At 31.2% G+C, this 19988-nt stretch overlaps 1 protein-coding gene across 3 annotated transcripts; it reads right to left on the bottom strand.

The window, feature by feature from the left end:
• Positions 1-899: 899 nt before the first annotated feature.
• LOC134710074 (thiosulfate sulfurtransferase-like) lies at positions 900-19919 on the bottom strand. Of its 3 annotated transcripts, none has more exons than XM_063570249.1 (8): positions 19784-19919; positions 10145-10319; positions 8662-8857; positions 7004-7099; positions 5991-6132; positions 4471-4569; positions 2510-2634; positions 900-1119 (listed from the first exon to the last, which is right to left on the bottom strand). In XM_063570249.1, the coding sequence occupies exons 2-8, from the start codon at positions 10306-10308 to the stop codon at positions 1081-1083; spliced, it is 861 nt and encodes a 286-aa protein (XP_063426319.1). In that variant the 5' UTR covers positions 10309-10319; positions 19784-19919; the 3' UTR covers positions 900-1080. The 3 variants fall into 3 exon arrangements, with proteins under 3 accessions (XP_063426319.1, XP_063426320.1, XP_063426321.1); XM_063570250.1 differs by lacking the exon at positions 19784-19919 and adding an exon at positions 12232-12350; XM_063570251.1 differs by lacking the exon at positions 19784-19919 and adding an exon at positions 12184-12203.
• Positions 19920-19988: the final 69 nt, after the last annotated feature.

The following is a 19988-nucleotide window of genomic DNA, read 5'->3' as shown; positions in this document are numbered from 1 at the left end:
CAACAAATGAAGACACCAGGCAGTTGATGCAATAGTTTTTAAAAGTGTATAAAGCAGTTGTAATTCTCCTCTTTAGTGAGACACAAGATTTTCTATATCAATTCAGACATCCTCTTCCTTTGACGTGAAGATAACAAAGGTGGCTGTGTGTCAAATACTTATTCAGAATTGTTATAGCTTAAAGAAAAGAAACACTTTATATGAATTTAACGAATATCGAGTAATTTTAAGGTATGGATGAGTCAGACAGAGTTCACCCGACCTCGACCATATTTCTGAAACAGTTATTATGCATGTTTCTCAGATACTATACTTGATAAGCATTTGGTAAACTATATATTTGGTGTATGATTGATTGGAGTTGGTGCATGGATGTTTGCAGGTTTCATCCGACCTAGACCTCATTTTCATGGTTCATTGATCAACTAAAAAAATGGACTGGACACTGGACAGACAATCCAAGTGCCATGCATGTAAGATTTTTACTTGCTTGGCAAACAATATGCATCTTTAATATCTATCCAACCTACTTCAAAACATTACTGTTGAGTGCCACACAGAATTTTGACGTAACACATAATGCCAGAGTGCTTGATTTTGGAAAATGGCCAACTCCCTAAGCTGACCGCTCTTTGTTCTTACTCTTTTATGCTGAGTGATAAGTGGAGAGGCGTCAAATACCAATTTTATAGTGTTTGTATTCACCCCACCTGGGTTTGATACCACAACCCCCTGCATTCAAGGCAAACATGCTACCACAAGACCACTGAAATTGTAAATTTTTAACAGACATCAGTTCAGCCAGATAAAAATTAAGACAAAATTACGACCTTGCTTTTAAAGTTTAATAATCAAATATATCACCAAATACAAAATATGATGTACAAATTATAACAAAATCACACAAAATAAAATTTATTTCTGGATTAATATGAAAGTCATATACATGTAGTTATGTACTAAAAGTGAATAACAAATTTTACAAGGTATAAAATTCGTTAAAATCATGTGGTTTAAATGGTAACAAAGCTATGGGTCAACAATCTTCACAATCTTTATCAATGTACAGCTATGTCTATGTTACTCAGTCATTCTCCCACTCCATTCTTTCCAGGAACCCTGAAAAATATCACAATGGTTTAAAAACAAAATATTTTCAGCCTTATGTCTGATATTAACAGATCAGTTTTAGAGGGTACAAACACTTGTGCATAAATTTTTCCAGGTATAATATATATTAAATTACACATTAACTGACTAGTTCTTTCTAATTGTGAATATTACATTTCTGGTTAGTGTTGAAATGCAAAGTAAAGATCATGAGCTATACTCTTAAGAACCTGTGTCACTCATCTTGGTCTATGTGCATATTCAACAAAGGACATTATCTAACATTGTAGATGAGAATTGAATTTATTATGAAAATCTCTGTTTAGTATTGTTTTGATATAGTGTCTTTCTATCATTTTTAGTTTTTGCTCAAAACATAAAGAGGTAAAAAAATCCTAATATAAAAGCATACAGAAGAAGTACATATGGTCTACTAACAATATTGACAAAACTTGACAATTTAGTAAAAATTGCCTTATTGTTTATATAAATGTGATTTAAAGTGTCTGTTTGTCTATCACGATTTGAACATTTAAGGCAAAACACAAAAAAAGGTAAATACTATATAACTCTAATAAAAAGTGAACTGAAGATTTTGACTTTGCAGACTAATTTGTAGAATTTGTCATGCAAAATATTTTCTTAGATTTCAACATAATAGGCAAAACATAACAAAAATGAAAAAAATGAACATTTAAGGGAAATAACTCATAAGTTATCTGACAGTTTTGACATACTGTGGATTCATTATTATTCGTTGACTACTAATTCAAGTATAGGTGAACCACAAATTCAAATATTCAAGAATAATATATTTTCAATAGGTTTACTATAACCAAATTGCACCTATTCAACATAAACAGCTGAGAAATTCTTAAAAGTTTAACAATTTGTATTTGGATTATTTGACATTTTACACGTCTTACAAAATAGGTGAGTTAATTCAAGTATACACTAAACATTCACAATTTATATTAATAGATGAAGCTTTCATTGGAAAAGAAAAATGTATAAAAACACTGACATGCAATATTCACAAAAAGAGTCGTCTTGATCATGAAAAAAACATAGGTAAAAAACTGTCAAAATAGGTGCAATTTGGGTACTGTTACTTAACAGAGATTTGTCAAAATCATGAAATGAATTATTCACGAATATGCATGTTTTCAGTAATCCATGAAATTATACCCACAAAAATAGATGAATTCATGGTATATGAATAGTTACTGAATTAGAAAAGAGCTTATCAATCCGAATATTACTGCACTGTGAGATTTTAAATCTCCCTCATCAGTATAACAATTTTCAAAACAAAACTTGCAATTTTTATTTTAAACCATGGAGTGAAACCTTTATAATATAGAGGTGTAACATTTTTGCCTACAGATTTAAAACCTACGTAATATAAAGGTGTATCATGTTTGCCCAGAAGTTCAGCTGCTGCAGACAAAGCACAGCCAGTTATTCCTCTGTAACACATGGCTACCAATGGACGACTCAAATCAACATTTTGTTGGTTAAATACTGAAAATAAAGTACAAATACAAATATTAACACAATACATTTACAAACATTTCTATAGTTTTTGTATTCATCAAATCAGAACAAACTTTTTATAGGCTTTACTGTTAATCATGTTAAAATTTTCACACCAAATACAGAATTGAATCACTATAAACATCAAACAAAATGAAATGATTTGGCTTAATCTGGTACTGTGACTATCTTGAATATTCAGTTAGACACACTATCTAGTTTGTTGTTGAAAGGTTTGTGATAAAGAACAGCAATGAAGGGTTGTTCCTTTGCTACAGGTTTTTGTAAAGTATGTGTGTAGGGATGTAGTGTCATGAATGAATGGCAGTTGGTAAATTAAGAAATAATTCATGGAAGCCATAGATTATTGGAAATTTACACATGGCCTGGGCCGTGATATTCGAATTTTATCCTGAGGGTTAGCGAGGGATAAAATCAACGAATATCACGGCCCAGGCCATGTGTAAATTTCCAATAATCTATGGCTTCCATGAGTTATTTCGATTCTAATAGGACAAATACGATCATTAAAAAAACTGAAGCGAGGGTGGGTAAATCTGTGTGTATGGCTGTTCTTTTTTACTCCCTGTTAGATAAAGCTCATCATTTTAATAGATCCGTAGCTTGCACGGATTATTTCGTGAACAACCGCTGAAAAAAAATGTTTCATTCTCAAAACCATGTTGATTTATATGTTTTTTCCCGTGAGCTACCGTCAAATCCAAAGTTGACATTTCGTAACCAATGAGCCGCCATGTTGACTTGCTGAAATCAGTACATATGCGAATAATGCAATAGAATAGAAAATCAAACATAACCTACCTTGATAATCAATTTTAATACAATTGTAAACGACATGTCAATAGTTAACATAACAGAAAACGTTCAACTCTAGAGTTTTCATTTGTATGACGTCATGTTTTGAAATGACTTAAATGCGCCAAAAACATTAATAGACTTTCGCGGAATTTTATTTAAATTTTATTTTGTTGGTTTCTCCGAGCTCTTATGCATTACTTCTTTTTATTATGCATCCGAATAAGAATAAAAATGATTTTGTCTTTTCTGAATTGCAATTTTTAAAACAATTAAATCGGGTTTGCAAATAGGTTTCAATACATGTGGATTTACGTGGGAAGTATATTGTAACAGCCATTATTATGTACACCACGGAGTCTGCGCTAAGTATAGATATATCGAGAATTTTATCACAGTGTTGTTTACAAAGCGAAAGAAGCACGTCATATTAGAATAGTAATTAACAGCATCTGTATTTATGATGGTACCTAACACCTTCACTAAAATTAATTTGGCTCGTTTAATTTTCGTAAAATATTGACCAAGTATTTATTTTGACCCTTTGACATAAATATAAAAATTTTGAACCAACCATTTAATCAGAAAAATTACACAGGTTATAAAGCAGTTTAGCAAAAACTTACACATTTACTTAACAACAAAACGCCTTTTAAACGTTCTGCTGATTTTACAGAGTTATCTCCCTGTAGTGTTCGATACCACCTAAATTGATTATTATCTTTGTTATCTTCTGAATTAATTTTCAATAGGTTTCTCTGTTTATTACATGTATATCAATGGATATTGAATGTAATTTAGCAAAGAACTAAAGAGAATCTCGCTCAATTTTTATTTCATTTTATCTCATTTCATGTTTTTTTTTTATTGTAGCTGATTCAAGGACTGAAGTTGTCTCATAGGTAATTATACTACTATAAGCAAAATACATAGTGCAAATATCATTTGTACTAACATCATCCAAAAGAAATGTTTAACTTGGAGCTATTCGTATGACTATATTCTTACATTCCTTAATTTCATCTACAGCTTTAAAAGTTCCATCATCATTAAACAATGATCTATATGGTATATTCTTAGCACCGGGAATAAAGTTCTTTATATCACCTGAAATAGAAAAAAAATAAATAAATAAAATACTTCAAAGCAAATGTTTTTACAAGCATGATAAGTGGTCTGATTTTAAAAGATATTTGTTACTTAATTTTTATTCTAATTCAGTCCTAAATCCATGCACAAGAAAGTGAAAATTTCATATCTTCTCTCAATTATAAAATGGTTAAGTAGGGCTGTAAATTTGTCATTTCATACTGACAAGGCGACCGTTTATATCACTTAACAAACAGATTCTTTTAAACACAAAATTGTAACATTTTGAAAGTTTTAGGAAAATGCACAGACACATTGGGGTTGAAAAGCCTCCCCCTTTTTTAAAATTAAAAAAAAATTGGCAGGGGGGGGGGGGGGGGGGTAACATATTCTTTGAGTTTGTTAATCATGACTTTCAAGGTTTATTTGAAAACTAATTATTTTTGCAGATGGTTTTTAAATTATTCTTATCTTGCAATTTTTGAAAGAAAACAAATTTTGTAAAAAAAATCTAAATCACATACATTTGTATATATAATGAAAAAAAAGATACTTTTCTTGATTGGTATTGTGTATTTCATTTTTATTTCTTTTTGCAACAATTTTCACCTATAAATTGAGAGAGAAACCATGTGGTATCTGTGAACTAACATAATATAATTGATATGACAGTTTAATTTTAAAATATGGTGTTTTCTAAGTGGTGCAGGAGATAAGTTCACTTTTTATTCAACATCATTTTGATGCAAATTCTTGGGCTTAGATCATGGACTAAATTTACAATTTCTTGTATTTAAAAAAGTTGAAGAAATAAAAAATATAAGAACAAATGTGCCAAGAAACATGTCCTGATGAAAAGTAGTTATCACATCATAGAAAGGTAAATTTTAAGACTTCAATGAAGTTCATATATTTTGGTAGATTTTTAAATGGTTTTGGGCAGTCTTCTTATTTCAAACAAAAGTGCTGATGCCATAAATCTCATTAATAAGATTTTGTTTTCTTCATTTAATACCAAATACACAAAAACAAATGAAATAAATACCTTACTTACCTCAACCATTGTCATAAGATCACTTTGCCTGCTTACATATTAAAAACATTTGTCATAAAATAACTGTTGATGTGAAATTCAGGTGGAGTGTAGATCCAGGGCCCCCTTAAACATCCTCTAACAAAAATGTGCCCCTAGTACCTGGATGCCCTATTGGCACTATCATTTTGTATGTTCAATAAAATGTGAAAATGGGGTAAAAACTCTAATTTGGCATTAACATTAGAAAAATCATATCATAGGGAACATGTGTACTAAGTTTCAGGTTGATTGGATTTTAACTTTATCAAAACCTACCTCGACCAAAATCTTTAACCTGAAGCAGGACAGACCAGAAATCATAATGGCCATACATTGGGCATACAAATTTCATCTATAATGTTACCTATACTTGTCTGTATTACTTTATTAAATGCACCAGGACCACGAGCATCTATGATTTCCTCTTTCTGTGAATTGACACTATCCTTCATATGGTGGTAATTCTTCATCAATGATTGATCTAGTCTCGATTTGAAATCTCCTCTCTGATAAATAACAAAGGAAGATGAAACTGACATTTACCAAAATTATCTAAAGTTCTATAGAAATGTATACAGACTTTTGCAAAACTGTAACATCATTTTCGTGGGTATAGGCTATACAACTAAATCAAATATTTATGAAACATCATAGGTTCAATTTTTTTTTATAGATTTGCAAAACCATGAAATCAAATATCCACTAAAAAGTAAAGTGTCCACAATTTGCAAAAATGTGTATCAACGAAAATTAATGAATCCACTATATAATTATTATATATTTAAGAAAAGGAAGTTTTTCTGACTCCGTGATAATAGGTACCCACAAAAATTAAATGAATCTACAGTGCTTTTATTGTTATTAAAGTATAGAAAAAAAAAGAACCATACTATGAACAATAATCTATCCCTTGTGGTCAAGCAACTACTCAATTTTCAAATCAAAAGGTTTTTTGTTCTTGTGAAATTCAGGGTCAAATGAGCTTTAAAAATTTCTGCTTTCTTTGTTTTAATGATGGAAATTGACAAAAATGGCCTCTATATCTCAGTCAAAAGACATATGGCTCAAAGTTGCCTAGTCTTGTGCTATTTTAGCATGAGACTCATACATTTTCCTGTTTACTGATTTTCCTTTGATGTTTTGTTTTTTCTCGTTAATCTTTACTATTTTGGCTAGATCTCATGCATTTGCTTCATGAAAACTTGGCAGTGCTGTATGGCTTAAATCACACAAGCCAAGAACACCTTCAAAGTTGTTTTTTTCTGCTTTTTTGAAACTTGACATCTGAAGCATTTCAACATCAATTTTATTGAAATTTTACCCTTCAGACATAGGTTTAACAGTCATGCTGTAAAATATATTTTGAGCTCTATATACCTCTATATCTGGTTCCTCTGTAGTAACTGGATAACCATCTCTCACCCATTTTCTGAGTCCACCATCTAATACTGATGTGTTTCTGTGGCCATACAACTATAACATACACACAAAATTGTTATTGAAGAAAAAGTTCCAGGTATGAGATTGTAGACAAACAAAAATATTCATCTTAAAATTGAATGATTGGTTTACAAAATATTCTACAGAATATGTGATTTGTCACTTGCTTTCATTTCTAATAAAATTTTAAAGTTTATGTTTACAGATCTTAGAAATATAACATATCTGTTATCAACTAAGACATTGTATCTGAACTTAAACCTTTCATCAGAACATACACTGTTATATTATTCCACATGCTTTCAACTGTTTCAGTCATCAAGCCAAAAGGAGTAGGTCCCCCAAGACCCTTTTTTGGCCCCAAAATATAGCAGTTTTACAAAATTGTGTAAATGTTAAATTTTAGTTATTTATTGGGCAGAAGAATGCTTCTGCTACATAAATATGGGCTGTTTTTGAAAATACAATGCACATATATTGGGTACTAGCACCATTAAGTCCTGCTAAATTACTGAATTCTTCACAATTCCAGTATTGTAGTTAAATTTTAGACGGTTTCCGTGTAAAATGAAAGTGGCCGCATTCCTGTTCATCCAAAATATTGAAATGGAAGTTGTATTTGATGATAATACATAACATATATAAAGATTGAGGATGAACACGGATGAGGCCATTTTCGTTTTTAACAAAAAGATCTGAAAAGTGACATTTTTTCACATATTTGCTAGATTTTACATATTTGAGCTTGAATCCGATCGTTTTTAATGTCTTAATAAGTTAAAATCTTTCACATAAATTAATTGAATCATATGAAATAGACACTTAAGTGTTTAAAAAGTGGTCAAAATCTTTCTTTAGATGAAACTGAAATTTGAGGCCAAAATCCGTCCTTACTGGACCTACTCCTTTGTATAATATATGAAAGAAGTCCATTTGAAAGCAACCAGTAAGGATGTGTTGTAGCTATAGAAAAGTCATATGTCTCATGTTTCTGGTTCATATTTTTACTACTTATGTCTGAATTTTTGACAACTTTCGTAATGATGTGTTCACTGTGAAATTGGAGTAAAAATAATTAATTTGGCATTTAAGTTAGAAAGATCATATCATAGGGAACATGTTTACTAAGTTTCAAGTTGATTGGACTTCAACTTCAACAAAAATTACCTTGACCAAGAACTTTAACCTGAAGCGTGACAGACCAACTAACAGACAAATTGACGTACGAACTGACCCACACACCAGAAAACACAATGTCCCTCCATTATTGTAGGTGGGTTATAAAAATTGAGGTCATTGTTCATTTCATGTCATAAATGGCAATTTTGCACAAAAGGGAGATAGTTTTGAGCTTTTTCAATGATATAAACATTTTAAAGTCATTTGGGGCCAAAAAGAATTGATTTGTTTGGTTGATTTTTGTACCATATCATAAAGTTACTACTTACAGCATTGTACAGTGTAATAAATAAACTGTATAATGAAAAAAAAAATTATACCCTCGAGTCTCCTTAACATAAAAATCTCCCTTTGTTACTCTCTATCACATTAAAACATGAAAGCTCTGTAATACATTAACAACTATAATATATTACCCTAAGAAGCCACCAAGCTCTGAGCGCAGCATCAGAATTCATTCTATCGTATACTACAACATGCGTATCTGGTGAAACACCAAGACTCTGTACATAATCGGTGAAGCAATGGGGGTCCGGCAAGTCAAACGGAATTAGTGGAGTGCTCTTTGAACAATTCTGTGGATTAAAATACACAGAGGATGGTATGTGGCCCCTGTAATAAATAAAAAAAAGAATGTGTATCACGAAATAGGATATGTAATATGTATTGCTAATGTAGAAAAATAAACATGATCATAATGACTATGGTTTATATGGCCCCTCTCAAAACATTAAAACTGTTCATTATGGAATATATATGGTCTAAATTGCCCCTGTACAAAATTGAACAGTTCATGATGATATATAGTAGATTATGTCAAAAAAGTTTTTAATGACCTTTACTGGCTATATATACAGCCTAATGCACTGTTAGCTTTTCTTCACCGACCATGCAAGGGCTGTATAGCCAGTCAAGGTCGTTAAAAACTTCAATTTGTTAGCTTTTCTGGAACCATTTTTTTACATGCACTAAATAGATTATAAGCATATGAAGCATATATTTACAATATATGCTGATTTATTGCAAACAACCTTTAAAAAACTCAATTATCAAAATTTGCAATTTATGATAAAAACTAGATGTGTCAAAGCAACACAAATGTCACTGTCCAAAAAAGTTGGAAAATCTGCAATTTCAATATAAACACATGTGGACACAAACATGATGGTAGTCTCACATATCAAAAATCAGCTCAAAATCTGGAGGGAAATAGAAAAAAAGTCTGTATAACTGTGATTTTCAACAATTTCTCAAAGTCCAAACCCATTAATTTCAGCGAAAATAAGCAGAGTGGAACGAAACTTAAACTTGATCTGTAACTCAATATGGTTATCTCACATACCAAAAATCAGCCCAATATCTGAAAGCGTTAAGAAAAATGTCTGTATAACTGTGATTTTCAGCAATTTCTCAAAGTCCAAAGCCTGTAATTTCGGCAAAAATTAGTGGAGGGGAACAAAACTTAAACTTGATCTGTAACTCATCTTGGATAACTCACATACCAAAAATCAAAGGCATTTGAAAAAAATTCTGTATAATACTTTGTTGTGGAATGTCAAAATTTAGGAATGACGGACAAGGGTAAAACTATATGGCACCGACATCTTCGTTGGGGGTCATAAAAAATAATGATTTCCTGAATTTTATCATTCAGATTTTCCTCACATATGAATTAAAATTAATTTGCTAGTCAAAACTTTCTTTACATAGGCAGTAAGAGTTATGAAATATAAATTGGATTTTTTCAGACAAGTCAGAAAATTTGGTATCATGAGTTATCTCCCATCCTTTTTTATTTTTTTTATTTTAAAACAGACTTCTACATGTCATATAAATGTTCATACAATTTTTCTTATAAAATATATATTATACTTTGATAATAAGATCAAATATACATACTGTTGATAGAAATCTTTATATCCGTCAATTTTGTCATCATCAAAATCATAGGATGAATCAAGGACTCTGAAATCTTTACCAAGTCTGTTTCCTCTCCATACAGAGGCTAGCTTCTCCCTCAGATGGTTAGTGGAGACCAATAAACCAACCCTTTTTATGGTCATGTCTTCTTATTCTTAAATAAAAAGTATAAACACTTCTAATTAGGCCACAATAAATATAAAATTGTTTCCAGCCTCATGGCAGAACAAAATGTAGTGTATAAATGTTGTCTACGGCATGTATGGGGTGAGGATGGGTGTCTTTAAAAAAAAAAAATTCAAACCATTTATCTCTGATAATTATATATGTTTGCCCATAATCTCTATTCTTTATATTTTAGCTTCCACTTATTCCCTTTCACTTTTATTATTTCTAAGCTTAAAATTTTTCTCTTTTTTTTAATTGTTTTTCCTTTTTTCTGTCCCTTTTACCACTATTATATATTCTATAAACCTATCCAAACCCTCAATGAGGTGGTTAAACCCAACACCTTCACTAAAATTAATTCAGCTAGTTTAATTTTCATAAAATTTTGACAAAGTATTTACTTTGACCCTTTGACAAAAATATAAAAATTTCAAATATTTGAACCAACCATTTTATCAGAAAATTACACTTGCATGACTGGTTATATAATGTATATATATATATATAGTAGTTTGACAAACACTAATTTTGATCGTTGAGAAGCTTAATATTCCCTTAACAACACAACGTAATTAAAACATTTTAGTTGATTTTACAGAGTTATCTCCCTGTAGTGTTATTGTGATACATCTTTTTAACTCTTAAAGTATCTATAATTTATTTTAGTTCAGCAATTTTATGAATATCTAAAAAAAACTTTCTAGAAAATACTATATATCACAATCATGTCAGTCAATTTCAATGAAAATTGAATACACAGAAATTGTCTAATGCACACCTTTCATTTTTAAAATTGTGGTATGTTTGGGTTTTTAAACATGTAAAAAACATATATATGCAGTTGAGTGACTTCTTTTAGATTTTTTGGAATTTAAAAAAATAATAATATGCCAATCAATTCTTGCATCAATCAAAGCAACTGTACATACAAGGTTGTTTAATACATGTATGTACTCTTTATATTTTAAAAGTACATGTTTAAATAATAAAGCGCAAATTTATCCATGCATCTACCCCTTGTACATATTTTAGTTGTAGTGTTTCCTTAGAAAGTTTATGCATGGTGGGCTTCCATGCATTAATTAAGACCTTCATATCCTTTAAAATTCATTACTACTCCCATACACATGTATATATAAAAGCCCATTCTTCAAGATATTTGACTTTATCGCTATTTTGTTCATTTTTCCTTTGATCTTTTTTTTTGTTAATTATCATATCATGCTTCTCGCTTGATATGGAAAAATTATCGCTAGAAACTAAGGAGGCCACGTGGCTTGCTAACGAAATTGACATTGAAATTGATGTCATAGGTAAAATAGCTATAAACAGATTATCATTGGTCATCTCAACTCGATTGCTTTTCTCACTTTCGCTGTACCAGCTCAAGCGAGAAAATCAATCTCGTAGAGATAATCAACGATAATCTATAAATATCATCCTATCAGTCAGTATAATTAGAGGTAACATCATGAACATTCTTGGGAAGATTTCAAATTTTCTTCTCAAATTTTGGTTGTTTCTAAAAATCATGAAATTGTTGCACTCATAAATCCAATATGTCCAACATGCATGTCCAAGGGGATGCAATTCAATATATATTAAAATTTAGTATATATAACATGTATAAGTACTTATCAAAAGTGTAATCAACGAATTAACATTTATATATATTTGTAATAACTCTATAATTTCATATTTAGTTTTGAATTCACAGCAAACATTTCATAACATGTATATTACATTAAAAAATACAATTTCTATCTTGTTTCTTTCTTTAATTTGGTCATCATATAAAATTTTGTTATCATTTTTATACAAATACCTATATATATAAATGCTATTCAAACCTTTAGATAACTGATCCATGTATAAGTATTATAGCTCAAATACATTACATTTAAATATCTCTTAACAACAATTCTTCACATATGTCCCATTCACCATCAAACAAAATGAAAAATAATAATTATAATAATCTGTTTATATATAATGTTTTCTTGTTTTTTTATTATATAATCATATGCAGAACGTGCATCCTGAAGTTGACCTTGATCTGAAAACAAGGCCAAACTTACAATATCAATCAGTAGGAAATGATGTAATATTTTTTACATGTCAATGACCTCAAAAGTCACGTCTTCATTTCTAAGTCACATTTACCTATAATATAATAAAAAAAAGAAGATGTGGTATGATTAATAAAGAGACAACTGTTCACAAGAGATCAAAATGACATTTACAACTATAGGTCACCGTACGGCCTTCAACAATGAGCGAAGCAAAGCCCATACCGCATAGTCAGCTGTAAAAGGCCCCAATAAGACAATGTAAAACAATTCAAACAAGAAAACTTACGGCCTTATATATATATATAAATGAACGAAAACAAATATTTTGATTTGTCTACCCTGTCATTTTCCTGTATACGACATTGCCTCACATTCTCATTAAGAAAAATTCACACACCTAATTAAATGGGCATTCAAAAAATCAGAATGTGAATATATAACTCTTTTAGGTCATTTTTTAGTAGCAATAAACCAAAAAACTATGTTAATTGGACATGCTTTGATACTATATATATGTCCTTGAATTTTTACTAGATAACATTTTTGTTCGCTTTGGGGATTCTGTATATCGTCAGATTATCGGAATTCCAATGGGGACTCACTGTGCACCACTTATTGCGGACCTCTTTTTGTATTGTTATGAGTTACAATTTATGACAAAAATAGGCAAAGCCCCATGGAAACAACATCTGATAAACAAATTTAATAATACTTTTAGATATTTGGATGATATTTTGGCTCTCAATAATGATACTTCAGTATGCATATAAATGAAATTTATCCTGTTGAACTTACTTTAGATAAAGCTAATACTAACAATGACCACTGCCCTTTCCTCGATCTTGATATCTATATCACTAACGGAAAGCTGAATACTAAAATTTATGATAAAAGGGATGATTTTTCATTTCCTATCGTTAATTATCTGTTTTTAGATAGTGATGTTCCCTTGTCACCATCTTAAGGTGTTTATACATCTCAACTTGTACGATTCGCTAGTGTATGTAACAATGTTTTAGATTTTAACGAGAGAAATTTATGTATTACTGAAAAATTATTACACCAGGGTTTTCTATATCACAAACTAGTCAAAACATTACTAAATTTTATCATCGGTATAAAGACATCATTCGTTAATATAGCTCAACATGCAGACTTCTTATATGTTCAGGTAATTTTTTCACATCCAATTTTTTATGGAAATATTCTTTATAAAGCACAAAGGTGTCAGTATTCACCTCAGAAACTTACAAAACCTTTGAATAGACTTATTAAGAAGGGATATAATTACGATACTGTTGTCAAGTCATTAAAGATTGCATATTTTGGCGTTAATATTGAGTCAATGATAAGGTCTTTGCATCGGAACTAAACACATTTAATCTAAAAACATTTGTTGGCATGACACAGGTTATGTTCTTCTCATATATATGTTATGATGGTATGATACTAAACCCCTTACATCTTCTGACATCAGACTCGGACTTCTCTTGAACTGAATTTTAATGTGCGTATTGTTATGCTTTTACTGTTCTACATTGGTTAGAGGTATAGGGGGTTGAGATCTCACAAACATGTTTAACCCCGCCGCCTTTTTGCGCCTGTCCCAAGTCAGGAGCCTCTGGCCTTTGTTAGTCTTGTATTATTTTAATTTTAGTTTCTTGTGTACAATTTGGAAATTAGTATGGTGTTCATTTTCACTGAACTAGTATGTTTAAGGGCCAGCTGAAGGACGCCTCCAGGTGCCGGAATTTCTCGCTACATTGAAGACCTGTTGGTCGGGTTGTTGTCCCTTTGACACATTCCCCATGTCCATTCTCAATTTTATGTAACACATAAACAAACGAAAACCACTGAATTACAGGCTATAACGTCTGTCTGGGTTGCACACCAAATTTTGTCAATACAACTATCACACAAGTGGGTGGTTTGGCTAGCTATAAAACCAAGTTAAACCAGTTATTTCTTTAGAAAAAGTCTGTTCAAAGTCAGCAATATGACAGTTTTTTTTCTCATGTTCCTTTGATTCATAATGTTTGAATTAATCCACGTCAGTTTTAATCTAGCGGCGTACTACAGTACATGATATATTAGGCATGAAGATGTTTTTGTTACAGATCAGCTAAATTATCTATAGTAAAGGATCCTACAAATTAATGTAAGATACAGTCACAGAAAATAATTATATGCATAAGTACGTCTGAGTCAGTGACAACCCTACAACAGATGTATCCATCGGATCGCCATCAATGATGGTGATACATGGCTGTGTACATAATGTATATACAACTCGTCTAAACATCAACCCAACAATGTTAGATCTGTAAATTTGCTTTTGCAAATTTTTGGTTCTTCCCTCGCCGGGATTCGAACCCATGCTACTGTGATATCGTGACACTAAATATATATATATGTACATTCTTCAATTTGAAAAAAAATAACAAATAAACAAACTGATTTCCCACATTTTATCTGTTAGTTCATGGTCCCTCAGCGCACCGGTTATTAGAAACTACCGAGTTCAAACAGCAGTGATGTTATAAGATATCGGGGAAAAACAATTTGTGTCGTGTTCATATAGAAATTCAAAAGGTGCTTCAGAGTTTGGTATTTTTGTTATTTCTGTTTAACTTCATATAACCTAAACATGCTAAACCATCATAATGAAATTCGGGCAACATTAATGTACATGATGTATTTCAAACTAACAAGAATGTGTCCATAGTACACTGATGCCCCACTCGCACTATCATTTTCTATGTTCAGTAGATCGTGAAATTGGGGTCAAAACTTTAATTTTGAATTAAGATTAGAAAGATCATATCATAGGAAACATGTGTACTAAGTTTCAAGTTGATTGGACTTTAACTTCATCAAAAACTACCTTGACCAAAAACTTTAACCTGAACTTCACACTATCATTTTCTATGTTCAGTAGACCATAAAATTGGGGTCAAAACTATAATTTGGCATTAAAATTAGAAAGATCATATCATGGGGAACATGTGCACTAAGTTTCAAGTTGATTGGACTTCAACTTCTTTAAAAACTACCTTGGGTAGCAATACACAGTTAGGAGTTTAGTTTCGCATTATGGCCCCTGTGGATTTTTCAAATAGGAAAGTTATTGTGTAATAAAATTCATTTTAAGACAGATGAGTGCTAATTTAGCCTTCAAAGATGGTTTATAAGAGCATCAAGATTATTTTTTACATGTTTTATGGGCTGTTTTCTGTTTGACAGTCTGTATTTTCATAGCTAGACCGGCCATCGGTCCAGAAATTACTGTACTGTTTACAAACACTCTTTTTCTACACGAAGTTTTTGACGCAATTTTACAAAAAAATGAGACGAAAGACATATGATTTTCATTGGATTTGCTGAATGGTATATGTACACAGTTTCAGAAAAGGTATTACTTCAAGCGATTGAAATTCTAATTTTAGCCAAATTTTGGGGAAATATGTGACATCTTTCCCCCCCCTTTTTGCAATATTTTATAACAAATTAATGCAGATTGTTGCCATGGATACACCAAAAGAAATTATATTTTACAATTTTATATACTAGAAATAAAATATATGGAAGATTCTGATTCCATACATATGCCCATATATGACACAAACAGTAAGCTTGATATTGCAAGAAAGCAATGAAAAGGGAATGGTAAAATTCATAAGGGCAAATTTTAGTACTTTTTCCTAACTGTTTATTGCTACCTTATGGCATACTTACCAAGCTCAGAATTGTATAATTTAAGACTTTTCATGCCACAAATCTATTGATATTTAAATTCAAAATCAACTTCTGAGTAAATTAAGTGTTTAACAATGACAATATGTGTCAATTTTATTGTTTACAGTCCTTAGCAACCAAAATTAGACATTTTGACACTAGGCTTATATTTGTACTCCAGCGGCTTAACGCTTGCTTCTAATGGATTGGGCTGCATGTAGTAGCCTAAGTATTGAACGCGTTGGTTTTTTTCTTGCGAATATATCAAGTTATTGTTTTTATCAAGATTTCATGTTACATTTTGGCATATATTAAATGTATAGTTAAATCAGATGTAAGAAATTGATTCCCTATCACCAAGTTTCTTAATCAAGTCTTTGGTATGGAATAAGCATAAAGATTAACATTTTTATGCTTAAAATTGCTAAATTTTGTACAATGTTGCATCATCAGAGATCTTATTATGATATTCAACATAAAAAAACTGACAAAAGAGGTACAGTTTTTAAAATTTGGCTAAAAATTGAGGTAGAGACAAGATTTTACACTTTGACTTGGCACCTTTCTTAAAATCAGTTTTTGTCGTGTTTCAGTGTCAACTGCTAACCTTCATAAAATATTCATTACTCAACCAATTTTCAAAAATAAAAGGCCATTTTACTCGTTTTAGCTAGCAGAACTCAGAAAATAATTTAAAAGGGAGAATTTGAAAAAAATATTTACTATTAAGGTAGCAATACACAGTTAGGAGTTTAGTTTCGCATTATGGCCCCTGTGGATTTTTCAAATAGGAAAGTTATTGTGTAATAAAATTCATTTTAAGACAGATGAGTGCTAATTTAGCCTTCAAAGATGGTTTATAAGAGCATCAAGATTATTTTTTACATGTTTTATGGGCTGTTTTCTGTTTGACAGTCCGTATTTTCATAGCTAGACCGGCCATCGGTCCAGAAATTACTGTACTGTTTACAAACACTCTTTTTCTACACGAAGTTTTTGACGCAATTTTACAAAAAAATGAGACGAAAGACATATGATTTTCATTGGATTTGCTGAATGGTATATGTACACAGTTTCAGAAAAGGTATTACTTCAAGCGATTGAAATTCTAATTTTAGCCAAATTTTGGGGAAATATGTGACATCTTTCCCCCCCCCTTTTTGCAATATTTTATAACAAATTAATGCAGATTGTTGCCATGGATACACCAAAAGAAATTATATTTTACTATTTTATATACTAGAAATAAAATATATGGAAGATTCTGATTCCATACATATGCCCATATATGACACAAACAGTAAGCTTGATATTGCAAGAAAGCAATGAAAAGGGAATGGTAAAATTCATAAGGGCAAATTTTAGTACTTTTTCCTAACTGTTAGTCTGTTTATTGCTACCTTGACCAAAAACTTTAACCTGAAGCGAAAGGACGCATGGACGCACAGACGGATGAACGGAGGCACAGACCAGAAAACATAATGCCCCTCTACTATCGTAGGTGGGGCATAAAAAGTGTGAATATGCTGCAATATGTGCACGAAAATAACGCTTTACCACCTTCTATCCAGTCAAAAAAAATTATGTCCGCTGGTAAGGGAATAGCTTGCCAGACATCATAATTATTTAGACTACCCTCTTTCAAGACAGCAGAGTTATTAATGGACTATAAACAGGTTTATATAATATGATATAACAGGGGCGGATTCAGGATTTTATAAAGGGGGGCAATTTTTTTTTAAGGGTTGGCGAGTGGAGCGTGGCGTAACTTTTTTTGGTGACCTTTTTGGGGATAAAAATATAAAATAAGTATAATATGCACTTTTTTAACAGTTCCTGGGGTGGGGCATGTTTATTTTGTAGTTGCTGTAAAGTGTAAGGCTTGGACATTTTTAATGCTGTAATCTCTTTATTAATTGTCTATCATAAAATGATAGTATGATCCAAAGCTATGTACTGATAATTTGATGTTGGACTTGTTAGTAAAAAATAGAGATTGAAATTTCATGCCGTTTTGTTGTAAGTTAAGTGATCATAACCTCACAGATTTCTTGTTGTAAACAAGATATACGCCGGGCTATTCAATGACATTTAAAATACGACCGACACCAGTTAAAAAAAACTAGCAATTTTTATCCAAAAGTTTGGTTGATATGTTTCACACAATAAATTTAAGGAAAGTGAGGGTTTCCAAATCAACCAAAAGCTACGAATGAGTCTAAAATGAAAATGAATTTATGAATGATGATCAACAAATGGAGACATAAAGGCCACACCCAGCAGGGTGGTTGCAGTTGGTCTTGAAAAAAGTGTTAATATGTCAGTTTGGGCCATAATAAATAATAGGTTTGTTTGCCCAAACGCTACCTACCCAGAAAAAAGCTGCCTACTAAAATTCTTTTATTGTCCTGATTTGAAGAAGTTTTTTTTTAATCAATTAGGCATGAAGACTAATAAACATCTGATACTTAAATTTCTTTTTTTGAAAAAAAAAAGAAAATGCCTACCTACCTACCCATTGTCTCAACCTTTGGGTAGGGTTTGGGCAAACCAAAATATTTTTAAGTGTGGCCTTGGCAAAACAGACATTCTGGTCCCTGCCACAAAAAAAAATATGCCCGTTTTTATTCGTCATGTTCATTTAACATGTTTAATGCTAAATAACTCTGTTGGAAATTTTCGTTTCTTATAGCTATATGGACAAGATTATAATGTTTCCAATCCAGTTACAGCCAAAATTTTTATGTAAGGCAAAAATCAGTCATTTTTTTCTCTCTCAAATATCTCAGACTGTCTCCACAAATCAAATGGTTCGTACCTTAGACTTTAAATATATATAGAGCTTATACTGACTGGGGATCATTATTCAGCTATGTTATTTTAAAATAGGCAGGGGCATTTTGGGTTAAACATATTTTCGTAGGTAAACAATATTGCCTTGGAACTTTTTTCACAAGAGTGAAATAGTCTATATATATATATATAGAGAGTATAATTAACTTTCTGTTTGGTAGAATAGTGAAATAGAAGTCAATATGTTCTTGCTCAATCTTATTTCACTTTGTCACTGGGCCTAAGCAATGTGTTAATGAAATATGAATTTCAAAATGACTGAGCAATGTTTTTTCGACACACTGGTCAACTCCACAATAGCAACGATCAGTAATTTCCAGTGAAAAATATCTTCATAAAGAATTGTTGCATAAAAATTAAATTCGAGAGTAGACGGGAAATGGCAAAGTTCACAAAGTCTAGTCTGCTTTATCATTTTACCCCCCAAAAAAAGCCTGAGCAAAAAGAGGGGGTTGGCGTACGCCCTCTACGCTCCCCTCTGGATTCGCCACTGTATAATCTAAAATTATTTTTTCTGCTTATAAAATATGATCTATTATCTATAGTTTAACCTGGTATTATACAGAAACAGTGAAGATAACCTATCATTGAGAAATTGTGCCTCTTATCATTGAAAGAATATATATCTCTTTATATTTCTTTTTTGTTTATTTTTGTATTTGTACTTATAATAAAAGGTGAAAAAGTATTTTGAAACATAATTTTGACCTTTGACAGTTAGTTCATAAGACCCACTTGAAGTTTTCAATTCGTTCAATCATAAAACTGTATAAATTTATAGTTTCCTTACTTTCAATTTCCCCATTAAACTTTTCAACACAGGTAAAAACTTCTGCTCCACTGGGTTGATACTCATGGGAGATAACTAGAAATTAGTGCCACAAGAAGGGACCATCTCAAAATCCGACAAATAAATTACTTCAAGAAAGTATGCATTTTTTTGGTTCATCACTTCTAAGATCGTTATTTTTCCTTGTTTTGGACAATATATTGTA

This window comes from Mytilus trossulus, chromosome 3 (genome assembly GCF_036588685.1).
Source record: "Mytilus trossulus isolate FHL-02 chromosome 3, PNRI_Mtr1.1.1.hap1, whole genome shotgun sequence".
Taxonomy (NCBI): Eukaryota; Metazoa; Mollusca; class Bivalvia; order Mytilida; family Mytilidae; genus Mytilus; species Mytilus trossulus.
Note: the sequence above shows the minus strand (reverse complement) of the source record. Positions and strands in the feature narration are given on the sequence as shown.

What these genes read in the sequence shown, in the direction of transcription:
- LOC134710074 (XM_063570249.1), bottom strand. Translation starts at nt 10,308, where the DNA reads ATGACCATAAAAAGGGTTGGTTTATTGGTCTCCACTAACCATCTGAGG. An exon ending in TATAAAGATTTCTATCAACA is followed by an intron (nt 8,858 to 10,144) that starts GTATGTATATTT and finishes TATTTATTACAG; the next exon opens with GGGCCACATACCATCCTCTG. An exon ending in GAGCTTGGTGGCTTCTTAGG is followed by an intron (nt 7,100 to 8,661) that starts GTAATATATTAT and finishes TGTATGTTATAG; the next exon opens with TTGTATGGCCACAGAAACAC.